This window comes from Dermochelys coriacea, chromosome 10, assembly GCF_009764565.3.
Source record: "Dermochelys coriacea isolate rDerCor1 chromosome 10, rDerCor1.pri.v4, whole genome shotgun sequence".
Lineage (NCBI taxonomy): Eukaryota > Metazoa > Chordata > Testudines > Dermochelyidae > Dermochelys > Dermochelys coriacea.
The window spans coordinates 78384628-78402794 of record NC_050077.1 but is presented as its reverse complement, the minus strand read 5'-3'; the positions used below and the strand labels follow the sequence as shown (position 1 = coordinate 78402794).

General features: G+C 40.2%; 1 protein-coding gene across 2 annotated transcripts in view; it reads left to right on the top strand.

The window, feature by feature from the left end:
• CHSY1 (chondroitin sulfate synthase 1) overlaps positions 1-12736 on the top strand; it is a 117399-nt gene extending 104663 nt beyond the window's left edge. For both annotated transcript variants that reach the window (XM_043494471.1, XM_038418731.2), the window contains exon 3: positions 9400-12736. In XM_043494471.1, the coding sequence (XP_043350406.1) occupies positions 9400-10992 (1593 nt within the window). In that variant the 3' untranslated portion in view covers positions 10993-12736. The remainder of the gene's footprint in view (positions 1-9399) is intronic.
• The last annotated feature ends 5431 nt before the right edge of the window (positions 12737-18167 follow it).

Genomic DNA, 18167 nt, shown 5'->3' with positions numbered 1-18167 from the left:
TGGATAACTCCTCTTTGGATTGCTTATCTGAAGCTTCTCCTGCAAAATCTTAGGTTTTCTATGAAATAGAACAGATACAAACTTCCAGGCTGTTTGTGGCTGTTCTTTTCATGGGGCTGCTGTCAGTGATGATAAAACCCACGGTGCTGAGATGCAAACAAACTTGGAAGCTAAGGGTACATCTACGCTAGAAAGGTGAGTCAACCTATATTAGCAAAAAGAAAAGGAGTACTTGTGGCACCTTAGAGACTAACAAATTTATTAGAGCATAAGCTTTCGTGAACTACAGCTCACTTCATCGGATGCATTTGGTGGAAAAAAAACCAAATGCATCCGATGAAGTGAGCTGTAGCTCACAAAAGCTTATGCTCTAATAAATTTGTTAGTCTCTAAGGTGCCACAAGTACTCCTTTTCTTGTTGCGAATACAGACTAACACGGCTGCTACTCTGAAACCTATATTAGGTTGACTTACAGCCACCACTGTAATTACTGCAGTGGTGCTTGTCCACACTACCCATCTTGGGTCAGTGGTGCACACATATACTCATCAGGGGTGCTTCCACTAAATCCTCACCAGGAGTGCTTCCATCAACCTAAGAGGGGAAGTATGGGGAGCCGAGAGCCCAGGCTCTCAGCTCCCCACACTTCCATTGCACTCCCTGTCAGGAATCCGACTTCCCCACAGACTCCTTACGGGTTGTACCCACATCCCCGTTCTCTGCCCGGAAGAGTGGAGGAAGCCACCTGGGGCTTCTCACTCTGTTCCCTGCCCAATCCCTGCTGGGAGCCAGTCAGCCTTGTGAAATTGATACGGCTGCCAGGCTCCCAGCCGGAAGTGGGCGGAGTACAACTGCCTGGGCTTCCAGCCAGAAGCTGGGTCCAACCCTGCCGTCTCCCCCAGCTCTTCAGGGGAGCAGGAGGTAGCTGGGCTCTAGCTGCCTGGCTTCCTTGTCAATTTCACAGCTCCTGCCATGAAATTGACAAGACAGCCACATAAGGAACACAGTGTCTACACAGATGCTGTAGTAGGGCACTTACATTGGTGGGGGAAGGCTGTAGTGTAGACACTGACATAATTAGGTTGACCTAACTGCATAGTGTAGACCTGCCCTAAGAGGAACAATAAAATCCAACACAAAATATTTGGTATGAAAGTAATTTGGTACAGTCCCTGCGTCTGGCCTTAAATGAACAAATCAGAAGTGAGTTACGACTAGTTCATTCCTATTTTGTCTGGATCAGTGAAGGCAGCCACTCCTCGATTTGTGAAGGAAAGCTGAATCATTTTTCCCACAGGTCAATGTCTGAGCTCAAGTGAGACAGTGCATTTCCACTGGACTCCTAATCTGTAAATGCTCAAAATGAATTCTGAACACACTTTCTCAAGTGAATGTGATATAAATTAGTCATAGACAGCTATGATGCTGCACTTCTTTAGTAGCTGTAGGGAAGAACATTTAATAGCATTTACTGGCACACTCCTTGCTTTTGTTCCTATTAAGCCAGAAAGAATCCTTTTGGAAGCAGAATCCTAAATTACAGCCAAACCTTGTGAGGTTTGCATAACCAAATCTAATGTCTTCAAAAAGCCACTTTTAAGGGTGGTTTGTTTGTTTTTTATTTTGTTTCTTTTATGATACAAAATACTTGCAGAGTAGAGTTCTGCTTTTTGCTTTAAAGAATAAAATAACTGCAAAGAAGCAGCCCTGAGGCTTTATAGAACTGGAGTGATGGCAGCTGTGTGGCTAATATGTTATATGTTCCAAATAGGAGGACATTATTTAAACAAACCAAGCAATAATCTCCTCCTGAGAGATGCTTGTGAAGGCTCTTGTCTTGTTTTTTTTTTTTAACCACTAAGCGTCCCAGTCTGTTTCCCATTACTGAATTTGGGGGCAGGGGTGAGAGGACCCTTCACTTTCCAACTGAGGTGAACTGACTTGTTCCCTTGTCTAGATCACAAGAAAAGGTCATTGCAAAACAAACAAAAAAAAAGGTTTATTTTCCATCTCTTTCCTCCACTTCATAACCAGGAGATCTTAAATTTATTATATTCTTTCTTTAAATTCCTTTTTACTGTGGTCTGTTAGTAGTGCTAATTCCATGATACTAGAGCAACCATCGGCAGACATATCACTCTAACATTGGAGGCAGGAGGGAGAACTGTTGTTTGAACAAGTGACTATGTTGGGTGGTAGAAAGGAGAAGAGATGCAAATTTGGAGAGTATGATCCATTCAAAATTACTTCGTTTGGAGAAACTGGAAATGGGCAAATTCAGGATGGATTTTTAAGCTTCTGTGCTTATTGAGATGGAGCAAAAAGGTCAGTTGCTTAATGAAGTAGTTGTGTTGTAAACTATTGTAAACTAAAGATTAAACTCAAACGCAGTTACTCTTGTAATTTACAGCTGGACTAGATGTTCCTTGGGAATTCAGTGACCTTGGATTTGCTGTACTTTAAAGTTGTCCAAGATGTTTGGCTTGCCTTTTAAAACTCTCTGGAGAGAGAAGGAGCAGTAGCTTCATAGAGGTCAGCAATACACACGGCACTGTTGGAGTGAAGATCCTGAGACAGCCTTAGCAGCACTGTTTTTTGTATATCCTAAAAAGAAGTTTATTTTGCCAGGCACAGCTCACTCTTTCTGAAGAGCAGGCTTAGAATTATTTAATACATAGGTTCTGAGCCTAAAACGATTTTGTAGCACCCTTAATGTTCCTTTCCAAAACTGCATTAGATACCACATTTGAGATTTGTCCAACCAATATTTTCCCTTTTATTTAAAACAAACCTCATTAGAGTCAAGGATAGTTAAACATGTGCTTAAATTAAAAAGGATGGGCTGAGCACATGCTGAATTGCTTTGCTGAATTGGGGCCTGAATGTTTTGTTGGTCAGTTCAGAAGTTTAATATGAGCATCTAGCACTGTATATGACGCTTTCTGTACCTCTTCTTGTTGTGGGAAAAAAAGAGGCTGTGTTTAAAGGGTGAGAGCGATGTGCGTAGGAAATCACGGTTCATCCTTTTCCCCTAAACACAGTAACATCAATTGTTCGGCGTATCTTTGAGCGCCCCAGCAATAGCTGTGTGGGGCTGCATGTGACACAGTCAAATGTAAAATGCAAAAACCTGTATGAAGAGTCATTACGAAGAATCCTCAATGTCCCTTCATGCTCAAAGGTCTGTTACTTGAATCTCCTGAAAACTCCCCACCTCTCTCTCCCCACCACCCCACACAAAAAAAAAAAAAAAAAAAAGCACAAACCACAATGATAAAGAAAAGACTTTTATCCTGTGGCCTCATCTAAGTATTGAACATTTTACTAGCAGAACTGCGCAAAGAGGTTGGGTTTTTTTTTTGTTGTTGTTTGTTTTTTTTACTGACCTAGTTAAGGTGGCAAAACCATTAATGTAGATGCAATTTTACTGGCATAAGGTGCTTTATATCAGGATAGCTTATTTCACGTCACTGAACTGGAATAACCTATCCTAATAGAAGCACTTTTATACCCATATGGCTGCATCTACCCTGTGCGGGGAGGAGGCTGCTGCTTTATGCTGGCGTAGTTAAAGCAATAAAACTTTAGACAAGGCCTCTGTGTGGTTGTCTTAAGCACTTTCTTTCCTCTTGTGGAAGAGTACCTGCTGCCGAGATCAGATGCTCACCTGCTGTTGAACAAAGTTCTCCCGAGCTATACAACATTAGCTATTATCCTAGGTTTTAAATAGATAGGCTTTGTATTTAACGTGCATCTCGGGTATTCATAAATATGCCATTCAACATGAGTTGTCCAGAGCTGCTTTTCATGACATTTGTGGAGCTGTATTTTCTGCGCTGTGGCAATACAGTCTGGAGCTGTGAGAGCATGTCCTATGGGGCTATTCTGTGGCTGCAGGCCAATTTCTGTATATATTGGCCTTATTTTTTAAGTCCATTTTCTCGAATACACTCTTTTTTTGGCCTGCAAAAGACTTCTTCATTTAAAATGATCAACATAACACTCTTTCAGTTAGTCTTTGGATCCAAGCCCATAGTGCCCACAACAGCTGTACCACGGTTTAAACATTCAGTCTCTAACGTATTGGGAAACATTAGGGTGTTTTAAGGCTTCAACAGGTCTAGAGTAAATACTGATTAATAAAGAGTAGCTCCTTTTTGTGTCCCTGTATTTCCAGTACTCTGCATTAGAATAAAGCATGCTTAGAATATAATCCTCAAAATTAATAACCATGAAAGGTTCTTTTAAAAAAATACCTAGAGAAGTGTGTTCCAAATGAGGAGTTTGGATACATGTTTTACTAGCGAGGCTCTAGTAACCAATTTGTCGTGCAAAAGCTTGCATGTAATGTCCTGTAGAGAACTGTATGTTGCACAGATTGACCACCTTACTATCATTTGATCTTTTCTTCTTGATTTCTGTCTACACATTTTGATGGTCACTAGGTTAAAAAACAAAGTTAAAACTGTTCCCAAATCCTCAAACACTGAAATGTGCAAATAGCAAACATGGCTGCAAATCCTTTTGGTGGAATGCTTTCAGATCAGGGCCCTTGCATATGCTAACCTTTAAACAAATATATAAATAGCTGGCATGGCATAATTGGTTCCAAGCATGGATTGTGTCCCCCAACATAGAATCATAGGGTTAGAAGGGACTGCATCTAGTCTAACCCCCTGCCAAGATGCAGCATTTGTTGTGTCTAAATCATCCAACACAGATGGCTATCCAGCCTCCTTTTGAAAACCTCCAGGGAAGAAGCTTCTGTGACCTCCCCAGGCAAGTCTCTTCCATTGTCCTATTTATAGTTAGGAAGTTTTTATCGTGAAATTTAATCTAAATCTGCTATGCTGTATTTGAACACATTGCCTCTTGTCCTGTCCTTTGTAGCAAAAGAGAACAACTTTTCTCCATCTTTTTTTATGGCAGCCTTTCAAATATCTGAAGATAGCACCCATATCCCCTCTTAATCTCCTCTCTTACAAACTAAATATACTCAGTTCCTTCAGCCTTTTGTTCATATGGCTTGCATTCCATTCCTTGGATCATCTTTGTCACTCATCTCTACATCCTTTCTATACATTGACATCCAAACTTGGACACTGTACTCCAGCTGAGGCCTAACCAGAATTGAGAAGTGATATTAAAATCTCCATGACTTGCATGCTATGCCTCTGTTAATGCAACTAAAATTGCATTTGCTGACTTGTGTTGAAGCTGTGATCCACTACAACTCCCAGATCCTTCTCAGCACTGCTGCTGCTAAGTCAGTTTTCCCCCATTCTGCATGGATATGGCAACTACTCTGGTAGTAGCTGCAATTGCTAACCACGGGTTGCCCTTGTTAGTGATCTAGGCTAAAATGTGGTGATTTTTTCTTTAACTGAGTCATCCCAAAGATGAAGGCGGGGGCTAACTGATTCAGGTAGTCCTTTTCTTTTTAGCTGCATGCAATAGGACATCCCGGAATATGCTGCATTTATATGGTGCTTGTGCCCTTCTGTATGCTTGTCTCTGGAGAACTCTGTCCTTTGTGGAGGCTCTGTGGGTTTTTCCCAGAATGCACTGGCAGTATGGCAAGTGTGGATGCACAAAGATAACGTGGTTGAGTTGTGGAAAAAATGAGTTGCTAAATAGATGGCGCTTGCGCGCGCTCGCTCGCTCGCTCTCTCTCTCAGGGTTAATAAATGGGTAATCGATTGTTAGTTCAGCTGGTCAATAAGGTGCATATAGCCATCTGACACCTTCTGTTAGTGCATAACTACCTATAACAAACTACTTAAGTCTATATAATATGCTTATAACATCTGTTAACAATTTATTAGCCCTTTGTAAATCATTTTAAAATGGGATCTTAGGGCTTGTCTACGCTACAGTGCTGCAGCAACTTTTAAGCACCACAGTAGCAATGAGTGAAGACACTACCTATGCCAACCAGAGAGCTTCTTCCATCGGCATAGGTACTTCACCTCCCCAAGAGCAGGTAGCTGTGTCAATGGCAGAAGCCCTCTTAGCCAACATTGTGCTGTCTATACCAGCGGTTAGGTTGGGATAACAGCATCGCTCGGGGGGTGTGGATTTTCCACATCCTGAGCAATGCAGTTTTACCTACATACATTGGTAGTGTAGACCAAGCCTGTATATCAAGTGTGACTCAATATTATTTTTAAACATCCTTTACCATTGAAGTCAGTGGGAGCTTTGCTGTCAACTTCAATGAGTAGAGAATCAGGCCCACAGTACAAGAGGCCACTTATGCTTATGAAGTACATGGGGAGTGGCTTGTCTGGGAGGGAGGAGACATGAAGTTTTATAGAAAAAGCAATTAAAATATCCTTGCAAGCTATTCCTCTGAAAAACATGTTTACATACAAACTTTCTGGACGCCTTGGTGTCTTCTAATTAGTTATGTATCGGCATTCTAGCACTTCCTGGTAGCTCAACTGCAGGGAGTGGTTTCTTAGAATTTCCACTTTGGGATGGCTGGGTGGGAATTTAATGTTTTCTGTTTAAATTGCATTGAGTTGAAACTTGAAACACCGATCAGGTCTACTTTTTTCTTTTCAAATCAGCTCTCCTAGAGGAGAGAGGGGAAAAAACATATTAAATTATCTGGGCTTTAACCTGCACTACTAACATTTTATTCCTACTTAGAAATCACCTATTGTAGTCCTTAAAATATACCAATTTACTTTTGTTGCAGAAAGTTAGTTAATAGTCCATATCTTAATTTGCATTCAGATGTTTCATAAAATTTTTCCTACCCATCAGTGTTCTATTAAAACTTTGTAACCTAAAAGTGCTTCTGCTTTTCTTTGTTTCCTATTGTGGGTGTTTGTGTGCCCTGGTTTGGTATCTTAGAATAAATGCTATCAGGTTGTATGATCTTGATTATTTGTTTTTCTTTTTAAATCCAAAACAGAATTTGAAAATAAATGCTATTATCAGTGCTGTTTAAAAACAAAACAAGAACCTGACACTAGCTACCTATTGAAACCTGTCAGTATATTACTCTGAAACCTGTCAATATAAAATATATATATATCTTGCTTTCCAAAGTTCTGTGGAATTCTGTGCCTTCACTTGTATTCATACAGTTGAAATACTGTTGAAATCCACAGATAGATACTATGTGGTATTACATCTAGTGCTATATATAATAGTATAAAAGACCTGCCTGATGCAGACAGCTTAGAATTAAAGTACATGCTCTAACTCTGTGCTCTTGCAATGTTTTTGTTCATGCTATATAAATTCTCCATTGTAATAAACAGTGTGCTTACAAGATTGATTCTAAGTGGCTGCGACATGGGGTCACGGGGATCCCAGAGCTCTTAACAAAAACTGCAAGACTCTAAATATACTACAGTAACCCATTATTAGTAACAGAAACAACATGCACATAATCTAAAAAGGAACGGAGGGCAGGATGGGAACCATGCTTCAAAGCTGGTTTCTTGAAGAAGGCCTCAGTCCGTTTAACTCTTACAGCTCCTGCTCTGAGTTTCAGTCTGATTGAGTTTCACCCTAGTAACACTCTGCTTCTATATCTGGGAGAGTTTCTATCATGCACTACACCAAAAGGATATGTACTTCTTGTCAGTTGACCCGTTTTTATGGCCTAGAGGCCCTAACCAAGTTCAGGTCCCCTTTGTGCTCGGAAATGTACATACACCTCGTAAAAGACAGATTCTGTTTCAAAGGGCTTACAGTTTACATTGACAAAATGGAAGAATGACTTAACGTGGGGAAGATAGAATAGGAAAGAACAAATGTCTTGAAGGACAAAGAAATGGGAAGGAGAGGGAAAGAAATGGTGATTACTGCAATGTGGTCGGGGAAAAACAATAAGGGGTAGTAGTGCAAGTAATGTGCCCACTGCAAGTAATATGCAGCTATAGTTAATATAACATCTTTCTTAAATAGTGGGTCAGACCAAGCAAATCAGGTGCCTGTAAAGTGTGGTGGGCCACTTGCACTCCAAACACTCTTTATCTCTGCGTGTGTGCATGTGTCTCTTTATACTCCTCCACAACAATGGGCTGAATTTAGGACACAAAGCAATTAGAGACCCATGCGATGGGACTTCTAGCTGCTGTACATAGACATAACAGGATCACATAAGGATGGTGACAGCTTTAATTGCCTTTCTTTTAGCATCTTTAAGATGGAGACTTCATTTCATTATTTCTTACTATTTTATAATTTGCATTTAGCTCACTGCTTGAATGGGCTTTCATTCTTAGATTTGACATTTAGACTCCTTCTGTCTCAAAATATCTCCGGCTGTGTTTACGGTTGAATGGCTACAGCTGCACCACTGTGGCATTTCAGTGTAAACACTACTGTGACAGGAGGGTTTCTTCCACCACTGTAGTTAATCCACCTCCCTGTGAGGTGCTCGCTAGGTTGACAAGAATTCTTCCCTCAACTAGCACTGTCGCCACTGGGGGTTAGGTCAGCTTAACTATGTTTCCCAGGAGTGTGGATTTTTCACTCCCCGAGAGACATAGCTAAGCTGATTTAACTTCTCAGTGTAGACCAGTCTCAACCTGCCACCTCGTTATTTTGAAATAGAGCAATTCCCATTTTAAGAATGCTTATGTTCTACTATATATGTACCTTATGTTTTACTTGCTTTATGAAACTGCTGTCGGTACTTTTTGAAGGCACCTGTTATCATTTAAACTCCGTATTTTATTTGAGATACTTAATTTTTTTTTAAAATGTGGACCACGTCACCCCCTACCACAGCGACTGAATCCTGATGTGTAATGTGGTGCCCTCATGTTTACTAATGCAGAAATTAAACATAGAATTTAGCATCTTTGGTAAAAATGATTAGAGTTAAACTTGGAGTGTGAAAACCTGAACTATTATTCTTTTTCTTTAGAAGAGTTTGGCTATAAAGGAAAAGATTAAAAGGACATGATGATGAAAATATACGTTATTCTGAATACAATGTCCTTGTCTTTCCATATGTCATTTAAAAACACAAACAAAACCGAAAAATGCTATTCATTTTATATTGTAGAGAATAAAAATACACTGACATATTTTATCTGATGTTGCTGACTTAGACTAAAAATGAGTTTATGATCTACTTAGCACACAGTTGTTCAGATAATGATATTTCTAGAGTAGGACATAATAATCCTAATCCTTGGTAGATGTTTCTTTCACCAGTTTACAATGAATAACCCTCTTAATTCCTTTGAGCAGCAGCTGGTATCCCTACAACCTGTGTTTAAAATGGAGAACAGCTTATTCAGAAAGACTTCTGGTCATATAAGCACGGAGGCATTTTCATACAGAAGGGCTATGTGGGATAACTGTCACAAATACATTACTGCTAAAATCTTAATGTTGCAAAAATAACTTAATATTTCTCTTTTTAGATGCAGCAGCTGTTTTATGAAAATTATGAGCAGAACAAAAAAGGCTACATCAAAGACCTTAGAAATAGCAAGATACACCGAGCTATAACACTGCATCCCAACAAGAACCCACCGTACCAGTATAGACTTCATAGTTACATGCTGAGTCGCAAAATCGCAGAACTGCGTTACCGGACTATACAGTTGCACAGAGAAATTGTCCTGATGAGCAAATACAGCAATGCAGAAATACACAAAGATGACCTTCAGCTGGGGATACCACCTTCTTTTATGAGGTTCCAGCCACGCCTGCGTGAGGAGGTCTTGGAATGGGAGTTCCTTACGGGAAAATATCTCTATTCTGCAGCTGATGGACAGCCCCCTCGGAGAGGGATGGACTCATCTCAGCGTGAAGCATTGGATGACATTGTTATGCAGGTCATGGAAATGATCAATGCAAATGCTAAGACTAGAGGGCGGATCATTGATTTCAAGGAGATACAATATGGCTATCGCAGAGTTAATCCTATGTATGGAGCAGAGTATGTTCTTGACTTATTGCTTCTATACAAAAAACACAAGGGAAAGAAGATGACTGTGCCTGTCAGAAGACATGCCTACTTACAGCAGACATTCAGCAAGATCCAATTTATGGAGCATGAAGAGATAGATGCCAAAGAGCTGGCCAGCAAAATTAACCAAGATTCTGGATCCTTGTCTTTCCTGTCTAATTCACTGAAGATGTTTGTTCCATTCCAGCTCACTGGATCAAAAGCAGAGCGGAAGGAGCCCAAAGACAAGAAGATCAACATTTTGATTCCTCTGTCTGGACGGTTTGATATGTTTGCTAGGTTCATGGGGAATTTTGAGAAAACTTGTCTCATTCCCAGTCAGAACGTCAAGCTAGTCGTCCTGCTTTTCAATTCTGACTCAAACCCTGATAAGGCGAAGCAAGTTGAATTGATGAGAGATTACCGTATTAAGTACCCCAAGGCTGATATGCAGATCTTGCCAGTGTCTGGGGAATTCTCAAGGGCTCTGGCTCTTGAAGTTGGATCTTCTCAGTTTAAAAATGAGTCTTTACTCTTCTTCTGTGATGTTGACCTAGTGTTTACCACAGAGTTTCTCCAGCGATGTAGAGCCAATACAGTTTTGGGCCAACAAATATACTTTCCAGTCATCTTTAGTCAGTATGATCCAAAGATAGTTTATAGTGGAAAAGTTCCCAGTGACAATCATTTTGCCTTCACCCAGAAAACAGGTTTCTGGAGGAACTATGGCTTTGGCATTACCTGTATTTACAAAGGTGATCTCCTTAGAGCAGGTGGCTTTGATGTCTCTATCCAAGGTTGGGGCCTTGAGGATGTGGACCTATTTAACAAAGTCATTCAAGCTGGCTTAAAGACTTTCCGAAGCCAAGAAATCGGAGTTGTTCACGTACATCATCCAGTCTTTTGTGACCCCAATCTTGATCCAAAACAATATAAAATGTGCTTGGGGTCCAAAGCTTCAACTTATGGGTCCACACAACAGTTGGCTGAACTATGGCTTGAAAAAAATGACCCTAGCTTTGGGAAAAGCAGCAATACTAATGGCTCAGTGAGGACAGCCTAATGTCCAGCTATGCTGGAGAAGACTTTTTTTTAATTATCTAATTTATTTTTGGAAAATGTTTTGATAGTTCATTTTTAAAGACCACACAAGGATATATTTTAGAAATCATGTTTTCTTACCAAGAACTCTTTTGAGAATGAGCTTTTTTTGAACAAAACTGTGACTGATATTTGCCTTTGAACAAAAATTTTCGCCGAGTATTATCTGGCAGATCTGCATAATTTTGGTGACTTGAAATAAGATTTCCACATGAACAAAGGACCTCTCTTTTTTTTTTTTTAAGCCTTTTTTCATTACTGTCTTTGCTAGGATTCTATGAATTGGAACCTGAACATTCAAGCAAAATGGTAAAATACTGTACCTAACTGTTGTGTTGTGACTGTTACATTACACAGATTCTACTCTTTTTAAATAGCCATAACGTTCAAATTGTGTTAGAACAATGCAAAACAGTGTGGCAATAGTTGGGTTATTAATTTCAGGAGTATTTCAATTGGTTGATTACTTCAACCAAAAATGTACTTTTACTTATTGTGGCCGAGCAACTTTTTGAAGGGGTGTGTGGGGAAAAAAAGCACAACCTTGTATCAGTTTAGTCCATATGTAAGTTTTGTCTGGCATTTGGTCCATATGTGGATCTAACATTAAAAATTCCATGGTGGATTCTGTGTATTCTAAAGTGTTCTCCTGTCTAGAACAGAGACTGCATGATGGTGAAATGCAAAATTGTAATGTGTGGGAGGGAGAAATGAGAATTTCTCACTGCAAAACAAGGTACAAAACTAAAAATCTGAAATCCCTAATGAGAACGTTGGAAACTTGAATCTGATTGCATTCATTTTGTACAATCAGTTACAAGATGTTGATGGGAACAATTGTTACATTCTTTGATTACTAGTTTCTTTTGTTTTCTGTATCTGATAGACCTTTAATTTATTTAATATCCATTGTTTTAGGTTTTTTCCCTTTTCTTGAATATCTGTTAGTCATTTATTTATATATCTATTAGGAATGTATTGCTTTTTCTCACTCTTAAGGTAGTGTACATCTTACTTACAGTAAACTGTGATCTCCAAAGATTTCTTTTGAAAGTATTTTTTATTCCAAATTTCTTTTAAAATTTTACTGAGTGACTGAAATAACCTTGGGAATTGTTTTGATGCTCTAAGATGAACTGGGGAGAGAAAATGTTGAGTAGAAACAATATGACCCCTCTGAGTTATCACCTAGTAAAGGGTAAATAAACATACAAATAAAGTGCCTTAAAGTGAGCAATAGGAGGGGGAACTCTTCTGCATTGAGACTTAGAAGACTGATGGAAATTGCTGTTGAAGCAGATCATATCTTGAGCTCAGAAGTTAAAAATAAAGCCAGTGAAAAATATATTTTTCTAATGTACTCCAACACCACTTTGCCCTAGTTCCATTTCAGTAATCTAAAGACCTGCTCAATGGGAGGTGAAAGATAGTAAAAGCGAATGAAAATCAGTACTTAGATTTGATTTACCATGGTTTAAGGGGTCTTTATGGAGTAACTGCTTGAATATTCCAATAGGAAAATAATCAGTGGTTGCACGTTTATGGAATGTGAATTGCATTTGCAGTTAGTCTAGATTCAGTGTCATACAACTGTCATTATTTTTTTGGTGACAGCCCCAAGGATGTAGATACTTATAATGGATTCATTGCATGGAAAGTGTTGAAAGACTTGGTCCTAAGATGCAATAAAGATTTTTTATTTGCAATCCTATCTTATCATGTTGTCTGCCTCAGTCCTCATCTTACATAGCAGGCACAATTTATGGTAAGTATTATAGCAAAGATTTGGGAGTGAAATGATCCTAATGATAAAATACCATTTATACACAAGTTCTTGCCATCTGTGCCAAATTTCAGAGGCATTAGCCCTTGAAAAAAGGTGTTTCACCCACTTCTACTACTACTATTTACTTTTATGAGATTTGTTAATGGAGATCTTTGAAGTCTACCTTGTGAGGAGAGGATTTATACTGCTTCAGCTACTAATCAAGATGTCTGAAGCCACCCATAATTGTAAACTGAATGCACACAATTACCAGGCTGAAGAACTCTGTAATATTGTGTATATTCTATGCATGATAAAAATTAAGACCCACTTTTCAGATATGTTGAGCACCTGTTCACTGTTACCTCTTCCGTTTTTATCAGAACTCTCTCAATGGTGGTTTTTCTTAAACCCCCAACTCCTGGAGTCACGTGACTATGTAAAGTGGCTACTGATCTTTAGAAGTACTGAGAACCCATTGTTTCTGTTAGTTTTAAGAGGAGCTATGGGTCTTGTGTGCTTCTGGAAATTGGGCCTGAAGTGTCTCGGGGTGAGCAAATTAAAACGGTGACTGCTTCTGAAAATGTTGGTCTCGGTGTCTGGGATAAGAGGCACTGTTTTGTATTCTATAAATACAAGGTACCAGGGCCAATGCTTCCAGAAGTGACTAGTGACTTTGGGGACTGATTTTTTTGAGGGCACGGGGTGGTCCAACTAGAGACACCTCAGAGTATGTCTACATTGCAACTGGGAGCGAGCCTCCCAGCCTGGGTAGACAAGCAGTAGATATGATATTTTGATTTTTAGTATGGCTTTTGACACGGTCCCACTGACATTCTCAGAAGCATACTAGGGAAATATGGTCTAGATGAAATTACTATAAGGTGGGTGCACAACTGGTTGAAAGAATGTTCTAACGAGTAGTTATCAATGTCAGACTGGGCAGATGTGTCTGCTGGGGTCCTGCAGGATGGGTCTTGGGTCCATTACTAGTCAATATTTTCATTCATGACTTGGATAATGGTGTGGAGAGTATCTCTATAAAATTTGTGGATAACCCCAAGCTGGGACAGGCACTTTCGAAGAAAGGATTAGGGTTCAGACAATTTGCTGAATTGGTCTGAAATCAACAGCATGAAATTCAATAAAGACAAGTGCAAAGTACTACACTTAGGAAGGCAAAATCAGACGTCCTACAAAATGAGGAATAATTGGCTAGATGGTAGTACTGCTGTAAAGGATCAGGGGGTGATAGTGGATCAGAAATTGAGTATAAAAATAGAAAACACAGTAATAATAATAATAGGGAATTTCAACTATCCCTGTACTAACTGCGTATGTGTCCCCTCAAGATGGAATGCAGAGAAAGTTTCTACACTCTATTAATGACTGCTTCTTGGAGCAGCTAGTCCTGGAACCCACAAGGGGAGAGGCAATTCTTGATTTAGTCCTAAATTGAACACAGGATCTGGTCCAAGAAGTGAATATAGCTGAGGTGCTCAGTAATAGCAACCATTTATATCATTAAATTTAAACATCCTCGGGGGGGGGCATAAAATACTAAAGAAGCCCACCACAGTAGCATTTAACTTCAGAAAGGGGAACTACAGAAAAATGAGGAAGCTAGTTAAATGAAAATTAAACAGTCACAAGAAATGCCTACAAGCTGCATGAGAACTTTTTTAAAAACCCCATAAAAGAGGCTCAAATTAAATGTATATCCCAAATTTTAAAAAGGGGGGACCAAACAAATGCCACCGTTGCTAAACACAATAAAAGAGGCAAAAAGATATCCTTTTAAAAATTGGAAGTCAAATCCTACAGAGGAAAATACAAGAGTATAAACTCTGGTAAGCCAAGTGTAAAAGTATAATTAGGCCGTCCAAAAAAGAATTTGAAGAGCAAAAGACAAACTAGCAGCAAAAAAAATTAAGAACATCAGAAGCAGAGAGCTTGCCAAACAATCAGTGGGGCCACTGGATGATTGAAGTGCTAAAGGAGCACTCAGGAAGACAAGGCCATTGCGAAGACACTAAATTAATTCTTTCCCTCAGTCATCACTGCAGAGGATGTGAGGGAGATTCCCACACCTGAGCCATTCTTTTTAGGTGACAAATCTATAGAACTATCACAGATTGAGGTGGTGTCAAAAGAGGTGGGTTTGGAACAAATTGATAAACAGTAATAAGTCACTAGGACCAGATGGGATTCACCCAAGAGTTCTGAAAACTCAAATATGAAATTGCAGATTTAACTGTGGTATGTAACCTATTGCTTAAATCAGCCTCTGTACCAGGTGACTGGAGGATAGCTAATGTAACATTTTATTTTTTTTAAAGGGCTCCAGGGTCAAGATTTTTCTAAAAAGGACCCTGTGGATTCTGTCTCCAGGTCTGCCACTGACCTTGGGCAAATCACCCCGTGCCTCAGTTTCCCTTCCCTTCCGTTTATCTACACAGAGCTCTTTGTGGCAGAGACTGTCTCACCAGTTGTCTGTGAGGCCCCTGTTACAATGGGACCTTTAAATTGAGGCTTCTGAGTAATAAAAAAAAAAAAAAAACTATCCTTAGCTGTGGGTGAGCCTCTGGGGGAGTGGTATGTGGTCAAGGAGGGATGGGGCCCAGTCTTTATGGGATCTAGAGAGAGTTGTTACCTACTGGATTGCAGCAGTCTGTTGGGCTATTTCATTGAGCACATCCTGTAGGTTTCCAACATGCCAGCCTGTGGAGGGGCTTATCTGTTATTCATGTCACCATCAAGTGTTGATTGGCCAGTAACCTCTGCACTAGAAGATCAAGAGGTAACTTTTGATTATGCTGTATAAGTACCTTCACAAGAGAAAATACCAAGTACTAGAGAGCTGTCTATGTTAGCAGGGAGAGGTAGAACAAGAACTAGTGACTGGAAGCTAAAGCCAGACAAATTCAAATTAGAAATTACACACACTTTTTTAGAGAGACAAGGTGGGTGAGGTAATATCTTCTATTGGACCAACTTCTCTTGGTGAAGGAAGCATGCTTTTGAGCTACACAGAGCTTAACCACTGGAACAAACTACCAGTGGAAGTGGTAGATTCTTCATCTCTTGATGTCTTCTGATCAAGACTGGATGCCTTTTGTGAAGATGCTTTAGCCAAATGCAAATTATTGGGTGCAATACAAGGGAACAGAGTCAAATTCTCTGGCCTGTGATATCCAGGAAGGCAGACCAAATAATCTAATGGTCCCTTCTGGCCTTAAACTCTTATAAATCCGTGAATCTAACTTTTTGCAATCCCTGCATACTCACCAAGATCAATACAAGGAGTTCTATGAATCTGTCAGTATCTTATTGCATTCTCTGGGGCAAATTCAGATTTGATGTTTTTTCCATTCACTTTGAACAAGAACTACTCCATGAAATGTGGGCTGTTCTATTTTACTGTGCCTTCAGGAGCTTAATAGGCATCTGTGTGGCTCGGCTGTGGATCAACCTGATTCAGGAGCCAAATCTATCAGCTCACCTTTTTTGTTTTTTTGTTTGGCTTGCTCTTAGAGCTATGCCTTTGTTTCTGCACAGTTCTATGGCAAACTACTATTCTTCCTCATCGATAAATGTAACCTAGCCCTCAGGGTGGTGTCCTAAAAACTGAACTTGTGACATTCCTGGGCCTAATTCTGCAAATCTTACTCTCGTAAGTGAAGATTTGCAGGCTTGGGCCCAAAGCGAGGTCAATGGTCTAGGAGGAGTTTTTTGACGTCTGTCTTTTAGGACACTTTACTGTGTTTGTCCCTTGCTCCCTGACCACCTCAGATGCTTTCCCACATGACAAAAGCCCTAAATCTCCTCTTCCCAGCTGCAACAATTATCTTCCTTACCGCAACTTTTCTTCCGCAACTTCTACAGAAGAGCTGTGTTGCCAGTTCAAAAATCTGGGTCACATTTATGAGTGTATTGGAAAAAACTGAATTTACGTCAGAAAATAACAATACTGTGCTGGTTGCATGTTTCATGCTTTAATTAAATCTCTATTTTAATGGCTCAGAAGCTGCTCCAGGAGCTGCAGCGTGCTGCTCTAAAGTGTCTCAGAAAACAGCAGTCCCTGAATTTACGTTCAACTAAAGTGGTACAATGAACTGTATAGCGCCCCTTGCAAGTTCACAGAAGACTTCCCTAGGAATCATGGACTAAAGTGAAGAAAAGAAAGTGTGAGGATGAGACTACAGAGAGTTTGCAAGTTAGGGTGAAACCTCACCAACTTCAGAGGGGCCAGGAGTTTTGCCATTGACTTCAATAGAGATAGGACTTCACCCTCAGTGTCTTCAAAAGGGTGAGGGGTCCAAGTGGGACAGCACAAGTATGAGACTGGTAGAGCAGAGGCCTTGTGGCAGAAGGGGCTAAGGCTGAGGGAAGTCAGGGGAACATCCATGGTTAGCGTTCACAGCCAAGGATGGTCATTTTAACTTGGTTTTACAGAGGGCTGTGGAGGTAGGGGTAGTTTTGGACTGGAAGGTCGTGTTGGCTGGAGTTGTGGATTCCCAGGAGCACCAAGACCAGACAGAGGAAGGCTTGTGAAAGAGGGAAACAGATGGCAAAGGATGAATGCATGACTCAGAATTTAAGCAGAGGAAGATTCAAGGACCGGGTAAGTCGTGGCAATGGTCCAGAGGTGATGAAAGGAAGATGTAGGAAGGAGAAAGCTGGGGTCAAGGATGACTCCAAGATTTCTGGCTCTGGAAACAAAATGAAGAGCATGTGTAGTTAAGAGATATGAAAACCTCTTACCACAAAGAAGGACATGGAGGCAGGCTGTAATTCACCGACACTGAGGCGTCTCTCTGCTTTCATTTGTGTCCTTCAAAAGCCTTTAATTGTATTGACTTTTATGTGGAAAAGGCTCAGACAAAGAGCCCAGTCTAAACTCTATGAGTAATGCAATGGTAAAACAAACTTCCAAAGCAAACTCAATGTGATAGGGGATAAGATAAAACCTGTTTGCTTTACTAGTTTTGACTTCTCGCCCTGCCTTTAAGGGAAGAGGCGGTGAGAGAATGGGAAAGAAATTATATCAGAGAGACCTTCATGGACCCTCCCTGTTTCTGAGAACTGGACCCCACTTATCCTCCAGTGTAGCCTGTCGTTCTTACCTAGCATAGGTGCATCTCCCATGAGCCACCTTTGGGCAGTTATTCTCTTACTGTTGGCATGGATGCAGACTTCCAGAGTTGGAGTATGGCTGCGGTAGCTGCCTTTATAAATGCTGCTCACTGTCCTTTCTTCCTTACCTGTCTCTTCCAGCACTATTGGGGTTGTGCAACAGGTGGGATTTTGCAGCTACGGAGCAAGCAGGATGTCAAATCCAGTCAGTCAGCATCCCATTGTTTCAAAGAACA